General features: G+C 26.0%; 2 protein-coding genes across 2 annotated transcripts; both read left to right on the top strand.

The window, feature by feature from the left end:
• Positions 1-589: 589 nt before the first annotated feature.
• On the top strand, positions 590-2,601 carry PVX_241295 (variable surface protein Vir18, putative; the record flags this gene model as incomplete). Its single annotated transcript, XM_001608501.1, has 2 exons — positions 590-1,888; positions 1,983-2,601. 2 exons carry the CDS (start codon positions 590-592, stop codon positions 2,151-2,153), a joined length of 1,470 nt encoding a protein of 489 aa, XP_001608551.1. The 3' UTR covers positions 2,154-2,601.
• A 2,692-nt stretch (positions 2,602-5,293) lies between these two features.
• On the top strand, positions 5,294-7,609 carry PVX_241290 (variable surface protein Vir12-like; the record flags this gene model as incomplete). Its single annotated transcript, XM_001608500.1, has 1 exon — positions 5,294-7,609. The coding sequence occupies one exon, from the start codon at positions 5,294-5,296 to the stop codon at positions 7,607-7,609; it is 2,316 nt and encodes a 771-aa protein (XP_001608550.1).
• Positions 7,610-10,182: the final 2,573 nt, after the last annotated feature.

Genomic DNA, 10,182 nt, shown 5'->3' with positions numbered 1-10,182 from the left:
AATGGTAATATCAAATATAGATAATAATAAATACATCTGTGTCGTAGTGTTAAGAGRAAAAGAATATAAAATTATATATCTAAATAACTATTTTCAGAATAAGTTTTGTTTCATTTTATAATGCTACTTAAATGAAACACTTCTGTGCTTGCTTTTTAATTTTCTTTTGTCCAGTATATATAACCTTTTTACAAACTCGTATATTTTACTATAAATTTGTAAACCTCATATTAGGGGATATATCCACACACAATATAAATTTTTATATGTTAAATTTGGACAAAGCGCTTTACACCTATATTAGAGACTTTGTTTATTTTTCATTTACCCTTATGAATAATTGTGCATGTGCAAGTTTCATTATATAAATTATTAATATATTTCCTTTAAAAACATTCTATTGTTATGAAAAAACACATTTATAACTTTTATTATTACGACTAGTTTATACACACATAGTATAGCTAATCCAAAGTTATAATGTGAAAATTTTTAATCTCAAATTACAGATATGTCCACACATATACTTAAATTATTTCCCCAAATTATTTTTTTTAAACGAAGAATAAGGAAGTATTAAATAATAAAAATGATGCGAGGACAGCGTCGATTCACAAATAATGCCCTTGAATCTATAATAGCTTTCAAAAAACTTAAATGTATAAGTGATTATAATAAATTAAAATTAGAAATTGAAAAAGAAATTGACAATTTTAATGCAAAGACACATAGAGATTTCTATAGAGATTGGGATAAAATAAATACAAATATAATACGAAGAAATAATGAAATAAATGATTGTGTTAAAAAAGGACATATATTAAATGATTTATTTGTAGTTGATACAATAAAAAGTTTTAGTATAAGATGTCCTAATCGTAATGCACCTACATGTAGTAATAGGTCTCCATCTCAAGTTAGAAAATCTCCTGCTTCAAAAAAAACTGTTTCAGAAGAATCATGTAAAGCAAGTAAGGGTTGTAATAAAGAAATAACAGCAACCGAATTAGAAAAAGGTAAATCACAATCGATATCTCCGGAAGTAGACTCTAAAACAGTAAGGTCCCCTGGAGCAGATCCCAAACACCAACATCAAAAGAATTCTATTAGACAAGATCAAAGAAATACAAACATAATTTCACAATTGCAACCGAGCGTTTCGCGTTCTGATCCGCTTGTTGTAGCTGAAGTCAAAGAGTCTGAACAAAGTGATAATGGGGGTTCTACTTCACCTAATCGAGAAGAAGCTCATGCACAAACTTTACCAGTCGTAGGACCTTCTAAAGAAAACACATTTGAAAATCATCCAAGAGATCAACAGTTACAAAGTGCCACTACTGTGGAATCTGATTCAGGTGACTCTTCTCAAGTAAGGGATTCAGATGAAAATACTCCTCAAAGTGAAACACTTCGTGACGAAAAAGTTGGTGTTAATACTACTGATCAGCAATCTAAAGTTGTTACAGTTCCTCCAAGAGATAATGTTGATGGCCAAGCTGTTGCTACTAATACACGTGTTCCTGAATCTGCTGCTGAAGGAGTTTCCCCAAATCAGAATAATCATCAAGGAGATCGTATTAGTGCATCAACTGGTAATTTGAGTTCCCCTAGTGCAGAACTTGATACAAGAAATGATAATCATACTGGTAGCGTGACTACTAATAGTGAACCTTCTCCTGTTGAAACTGCTTGTACTGAAGCATCTAGTGATCAAGCATCTGGAAGTGAAACTCCTTGTTCTAATAGAGAAGATAGTGAATTATTTAATGATAATGGTAACATACTAGACAGACTTAAAGATTTTTTCGAATCAATACCAAATAATGAACGTGTCATAAAAACTTCAGCACCCATAGGAATTGCTCTATTATTGGGCCTTCTTTTTAAAGTAAACTAAAATTTATTTGCATTAAAAAAACTATTCATATTTTTTTTAATTATATACAATAATTAAATTGTAATTTTCCCAATTATTTTTATAGTTCACCCCTTTGTGGAGGGTTCTTACTAAAAAGAATAGGAAGAAAGGAGCAGTTATCAATGAAGAATTGAATAGTGTACTACAAGAACCTTCAATTATGGATGACGAAAGAAGTATCCCATTTTCATATGGTGCTTTTGAATATTCAACATTTGATCAAAATGTATATTAAAAAATTGATCATTTCTATATATAATTAAATATGCAATGAAAATTAATATTTTTTTGGTCGTATATTTTTAATTATATTTTTTGATAATTTTGCGTAGAAATATTTGCGTCATATTTCAGAAAATGCATAATTTTAAAAAACGTATATGGAAAATATGGGTTTCATTATTGTAATTAAAGTACAGCCATATAATAACAGTATATTTTTTTGTTTATTTTTAAATCTTACATATTTTCTGAAATTTTATATGATGAAAGATTTTTTATTTAGTACGTATACATATATTGTAATTCAAATGAATGTATACTATTATATGTCTGATTCAATATTTTTTTTACATTAATCAAAAATTAAAACATAATTAACACTTTTTTGTTCTTATTTAAACACTATTATTTGGTTTTAAACTGAAACTAAATTAAAATTTTTTATAGGACCGTAAATATTTGTCTTTTTTCGGCAAGTAACGTATGTTAGGTTAGTATCTTAATCGTAAACAAACCTAATATTAAATCGAAATACATTATGGAAAAATTAAATAACTACTTAAAGTAGTATTATCGTATAAATTACAATTTTAATTATATTTTTTTTGTGACTCTATTTTCTGTTTATTTCCAATTAAATTTAATAAAGCTATCACTAATTAAATAATGTAAGAAAGAAATTTTATTGCACTTTATGAAGATTATTTTTTGCAATAATCTTTTTTAAAACATACTATACCAATACATATTCTTCAAACTAGAATGAAAATTTCGTTACAGGTGCAAGAATGTAGTGATATTTAATGTTGAATATCTACGAATATAATTCTTTGAAATAAGGAAAATTAATATTCCTATTGTAGAATAAAAGTTATCTTCTTTAATTTATTGCTACAGAACTGTGCAAATATTTTTTTTCATTTTATAATTTATTCTAAGAATGGAAGTTTTTTCAAATTTAATAAACAATATATACAACTATAATTCCCGCATTATTAAAATTTCTAGGAGAATAAAAATCAATTTTCAATTAACATTTGCAAGTATCCAAGTGTATTCATCAAAAGGGTAAAAATAAAAAATCCTCTATCTATGAATACATTTTTGTGTGTATTTTTTTCCTCGTGTTTTTCCCTATATAATAATGCTGTTTTTTTTAAAATATTATTCTCAAAAATAAAGAAATAAATTGATAATAAAATTATATCCTACATTGTATAAAGCACATTAAATGAAAACTACGAACAAGGTAAAATGAATCAGTTAATTTATCATAGTACTGCATTAAATATTTGTTGAAATTATATCTAATCTTCCATTTTAGGTATTGAAATAATTCTAAATAAAAAAAAGGTTTTTATGCTAATAGTATAACATATTTTAAGTTGTTTCATTGAAATGGTATTTTTTTATAAAATAAAAATAAGCAATGATTCATATTTTTTTCAGTGTTTGAATCCTAGCGTCATTGTATAATTGTATACAATAATTTTTTCTAACATTGGAAATATAATTGAAATATCAATATATAATATTTTTTGATGATTTGTTCTCACTTTTAAAATTATATATATATGTTTATAAATATTTTTTATGAATCCGAACGGAATGCAAACAAATATATGATAAATCTTCACATTTTGGAGAATCTCAATATAAGTTACCATTTGTAAATATTTATATATTTTTTTAGTTGTTTTTTCCATTAAATGTAATTTAAAATATATCAATGTCTTATTTCAGTTTATATCTTTAAATTTGTTATAATATGTTCAGTTGCTAGATGATATCATTTACCTACAAAACTGAAAATAAAGAAATTTATATTTTTCATACAAGTTAAAGATACACTTGATAAAACAAAGGGTGCCTTTTTTATTAAAAAATTCTAACGCAGAAACCATGATTTATTTTCCAATTATAACAGAAATTAATCTGTTATATCAACGATTCTATTATAAAATATCAAAATTTTATGTTTCTTTTATTGATATTAGATCTTTAAGTACACTTTTTTCTTTCACTGCATAACAAGTGTAATGTACATTCTCTATAAAAGCATTAATGAAAAGCTATTAAAAATACCTAGAGATAATGTAATAAAAAATTATAAATTTTCCTGTTAATTGCGGGGCTAAGTGAATATTTATATAAAAGGAAAGTAAATAAAATATTTATTTTTTTCTGTAACCAGTGTGACTTTCAAAATTTTTGTTATAGATGAGAAGCGATTAATAAAACATCATCGTAACGCAATTAATTTACATATTTATTATGTCTTATAAAAGCTATTACCTATGTTGTGAATGATTTTCATAATAAACAATAAAGTACATACATATACATGTATTTATTAAACTTTATAACATATTACAATATTATTCTGCACATAATTGAAAGAGTTGTCTCTTCAATAATACTTTATTTCTAATGATAAATGTTTCTTATAATATATTATAAACTATTCTAGCATAATTAAATCATAAAATAAATGAAGAATATTCCTTAACAATAATATTATTTGTCTTATAATATGTAATTAGCAAATGCCCTTATAGCATATATCTATACATTTTGTTCTGTAATGACTAGGGAGAATTATAAATATTTGTATATCATCTACTTAAAATGAGTAAAAGTGAAAGTGAAAATACATTTGACCTTGATAAATTTATAACAAATGTATAATTTCCTGACACAATTATATACCTATTTATAGCATCTTATTTTAATATATAATTTTCTCATGAAAACAATAGCTTCCCACTTTAAAGTAAAAATACAACTACACATTTTTAATTATATTTTTATTCTTAGGAGTCAGTTTTGAAGAATTCAAAATTATTTAAATTTTACCAATTGCTAAATGATCAAAAAGCGACAAACAATGAGATTACTACATTAGGTGGTGATAAACAGAAGAAAAAGTTAAGTGAACTGGAGAAACAGTTAGCTGAACAGAAGAAACATTTAGATGAACTTGAAAAACATCTAAAAAATATATTAGATAAATGGGATAGTATTTCTAATTCCACAGACTATGACGAAAATAAGTGCTCTGAATATCTTAAATATTGGTTATATGGCAAAATAGCAGAAAAGAAACTGAATTTTTTTCAAATTCGTGAACTTAACGACAATTTAAAAGAACTTATGGAGAAAAAACTATCAATTATTAATGAGAACGATTGCAGAAAGAATTTTATAAAATGYGCTCCTATAAAAGTATTACATAATAAGAAAATATTATATGATTTTTCAGAATATTATATATATCTAAATAATGAATTGTCTAAAATAGAAGAAAATGTAAAAGGAAAATACTGTAAATACATTACTCATATTTTTGAACTATACCATAAATTATATGAGGAGGATAAACAATGGGATTTATTACACAGATATGAAAATGAATTTAAGCTTTTTAGAACTATATTTGAAAAGGAAAATGCGTTATCATCTTTAAAATCAAAGTGTAATATTGATAATTCACTTATAGAATCAATCAAAAACGTTAAAACAACAGACACGTTAGAAGAAAATAATTTTAGAGGACTTGCTACATCAAATCGTTATGATAATAACTTTAACAATATAAAAAGTGAATATGTACGTTTCTTATTAAATAATATATCTTTTTTTTCATTTGCACTATTTTATTATCCTATTTTTCTTCTGAGCAATAGAAAATTCATTGAAATAAAAAAGATTTATAGCACATTTTATATTTTTATTTTACAGGAAAAAGTTCTAAAAGGGCTCCCCTCTTTCCAAATATATGAAGAATTGAGAAAAGATGTTAAAGACAATGAATACAAGAGTGTTCATTGTGATAAATTATCAGAATCTAAGAATAAGGATAATATTAAAAAACTTTGTAAAAAACTATTAAGGAATTTAACAGATTTACCAAAACTTGATAATATGAAAAATAAAAGCCATACAGATCAATGTTTGTATTTAAATTTTTGGATATATGATGAACTAAGTAAAATATATGATCATAAGGAGGAAAATATTTTTGACGTACCTGATGTTGCTAAATTTCTTAATGCAGATATTGAAATTAATAAGGACTTAATTGAAAAAGATTTGAATAAAAATTATAAAATCATAGTTCCACCATCTCCCGCAAGGACACAACCCAAAGAAGGAGATTCTCAAAATTCGGATACAACTGGTGTAGTACAAACATCCCGAGAAAACCAGACACCTCCGGGAAATGAAGCAAATAAAGGAGGTCAAGAAGTTAAAGAAAGTAAGGTAGCTGAAGCACCTAAAGTAATTAATGGACATGAATCAACAGTAAACAATAAAGAAACTCAAGTGTCTGCAGATAATCTACGGAATCAAGCATCTGGAGATAGTTCAGGCACTCAAGCATCTGCGGCTAATACAGGGTCCCAAGGATCTGAAGATGAACAAAAAAAAAAATTACCACAGGAGATCATTAATTATAAGGCATATAGTACACATAATCCTTGTTTTTTCAATTATAATTGTAAATTTTCTGAATGTAGAGAAATGAAACATCTGTATGAATATTTTAAAGATTATGAAACTATTAAGAACAAAATTAATTGTGACCAGCGTAAAAATGATGAATATTTTAAATATCTTAAATATATTAGTTCCATATATAATAAACACAAAGATGAAGAAGGATGTTGTTCCTGGGGTGCGAATATGTGCCCCTATTATTTTTTGCAATGTGACGAAGCTTATGATCCTAGAAAACTCGTAGGGGCGTTAGAGTCAGGAAATTCGAAAAAATGCAGTGGAATAAAAGAAACAGCTGGAGTTATAAAACCTGTTAAAGCAGAGTCTGAAGTAGATAAATTACGTAATTCTATGTATATAAAATATATGACATGCTCTTATATCCCTGGTTCTCATTTTAATAAAAAGGGCTTAATATGTCAGCAACAATCACAACGTCCACACATAAATAACAAATTTTTATCCAGATACAGTTCATATAATCCGCCAATAAATATATCAACCCCAATAAGTAAAAATATAACAGTCCATGGGAAGCCAATGAACGTAGTTTTAATATCTAATCCCAAAGCAAGTATAACAGCAAAGGATGTAAAAGAAAGTGATATAGTACATTTGTCCAAATCTAAATCTGGATATTATAGTGCACTATTTCCAGAGGTAACTGAGAAAGTTCGTGCCTACTACCTTGAAGAAGCAGAAACGGCATGCCCAAAAGGGCAATCTGTAAAAGAAATGTCAGAGTACTGCAGAAAGTCAAAACGATATAACAAAATAATAAATTTATCAAATTCCCAATCTGCAAATCTAACATTAAAAGAAGATATAGAAAATTGGGAGGATATTGTTATACCTGATGATACATCGTTCCTAAATGACATATTACAACAACTTCCTGTTCGAATGGGTACCGTAAGTCTTGCATCTTTGGGTGCAATAACCATGCTTTTCATGTATTATAAGGTATAATAAAAATTCGTTTTATATATTATGGAATACCATTTTTAAAACATTTTCCTAAAAAAGGAACAATTAAAAATTCAATATACCTATAAATATTTTTATATTATTCATTTTTATGTTAGTTTACACCACTTGGATCATGGTTACGCAATGCAATGGGAGGGAAAAAAAAAATGGAGCATGGTAATCATAGAGAACCTCGCAAATCATTGAACTACCAACAAGAGCATATGCCTCAAATTTCTCAGAAGAAAAGAATAAAAATAGCTTATCAAAGTTCGTGAGCACTTTACTATTATCCTCAAATGTAATATAAAATGATTTAGAACAGCAACATGCAATCCTATCGTAAAATATGATCATATCTGTGATAAGATTTAATAAGACATAATACTAGAAAAAACAGAATTTTATTAACATAAGGAACTAGTTGCTAATAACACAAAAAGCCAAAGATATTATAAAATAGTGTACATGAAAATAATTATTATGACTTTACACTAAAGTATTTTTTAAAAATTGATAAGCAAACTAGGAATAAATGTACTTATCTAATATTTTCAATATAAATGAAAAATAATGAAAAAACTATAGATTTATGTAAACTTATTAATATATCACCTTTAGGCACATATACAGAGGCAAATAATTGCATATTCTAGTAGCTATTTTTAATTTATTATATATATTTTGTGTATGTATATTATTAAATTTAAATAATCCTAGAATGTTATTATTCTTCCCCTTTTAGTCTTTTTTTTTGTCAATTATTTAATAACCCATAAATTATAAACACTATGTAAATGTTTTTGTAATTAAAATTAATAATTTAATGGTTACTACTGTAACACTTAAGGTAATTACTTCTTACAAGTTAATATAGGAAGAATAGCCAATCATAATACCCTGCTTAAATATATTTATAAATAATATAACCATGGGTTAACTGATCTACATGTGTTCTTATTCTTCTAAAGTATGCGTTATGAAAAACAAATTATAGTTTAATTAGCGAAGAATGGCATGTAATAATTCTGTATATAAAAGCGCACACATTGTTGCCCCTAAGAATAAGCGATAAATATACATAAATATTAAGATAATTCTCTACCCATCGTCTAATAAGTTGTAAAAATAAGTGTAAATTTTTATTATTTCATCAAATATTTATTTTTTTATAGATTAATAATACATTTTAAAAATGAATACTCTAATAAGATGACCCTGTTTTGTAGCACATGCACTTCTTATATAATTAACATTAAAAAGTTAAATAAAATTAAAATAATACATTGCAAAAATATTGATATTCATGTAACAATTTTATAACATTTTAAATCTCATTTTTTTGAAGAAGAGGTAGACAAAAAATACATTTAAAAGAAAATTGTGTCATTAATAACCATCATGGTAGTGTAACTTTTTTTATATTGTAACACAATAAATGTAAAAAGAACACAACCTCCACAAATAAAATTCTCATTTGAGCCATTATTAAGGGAGAAATATATCATAGTGACTTAAAACCGTTCAATTGTTAAGAAATACAGATTAAAATAAATTAAACAGGATTAAATTTACCATTAATAAAATGAAGATAAACAATATAAGCGTGTGTAAACGAATAAATATAACATTCTTAATCATTACTTATTAAGGATCATTTTGCAGCAGATATATCAGTTAAATTCCCTATATTACTTAAAAAACAGGTAAAATGTGTCATGCGTTTTGGTTGTATTGTAATATTCGAAATATTAGCGGAAATACACAAGTGAGAAAAAAAAACAAATGCAAATAATGCAGTTTGAGCCTGCATCAATAACACGATCAAGTTCTATGAATATATAAATCCTGGTAGTGAGACCAGCTATAAAATAAAAAAACTGCAACAAATGTATACTTTAGAAGATTAAGGCAAGTTAAAATGACACTAACAAATGTAGCATAAAAATATAAGTGGAGAATAATCGTTCATTGGAACGTGAATAAAATACATAAAAAACTTATATGGCTAGGTAAAATTTTTATATAGGCATTCCAGTTGAATCCATAAATATGTGCTATATTAAAAAGAGGATATTCACCTCATGATTATAACTTTGGGGGGGAAAATACCCCCATAACATCATTTACACCCTTAACGTGTGAATTATTGAAGGCATAAGTTGTATAATAATGATAAAATATAAACACAGCTGGTATGCACAAAAAATTCGATGAACGGATAAGCGAAATATATTCCACATTGTTAAGCGGAAAATCAGATCAATTCGTTACAATGAGAAATATATAGTATCGCAAAAAAAATAAGCACACGCAAACGTATTATATGATTTGCTGGAGATGTTAAAATTTATTTTATATGTACTGCCAAGTGCCATAAAAAATAAAATCCATGAAGAGTGTAACATGTCAGCAGTACAAGAACCAGCAATGCCCACAAATGGAGATACTATGTCAATTTATTTCTCACCATTAATTTTTGCAGCCCTCACGGAATGACCAGTTTCATATTTTATGGTGTAAGAACAATTGTGGGTTATGGAAATGAAAAAATAAATTTGAAATGATAAGAA

The sequence above is a fragment of the Plasmodium vivax genome, genomic scaffold (genome assembly GCF_000002415.2).
Source record: "Plasmodium vivax scf_7142 genomic scaffold, whole genome shotgun sequence".
Taxonomy (NCBI): domain Eukaryota; phylum Apicomplexa; class Aconoidasida; order Haemosporida; family Plasmodiidae; genus Plasmodium; species Plasmodium vivax.
The sequence above is the reverse complement of the archived record's forward strand: the minus strand, read 5'-3'. Positions and strand labels throughout refer to the sequence as shown.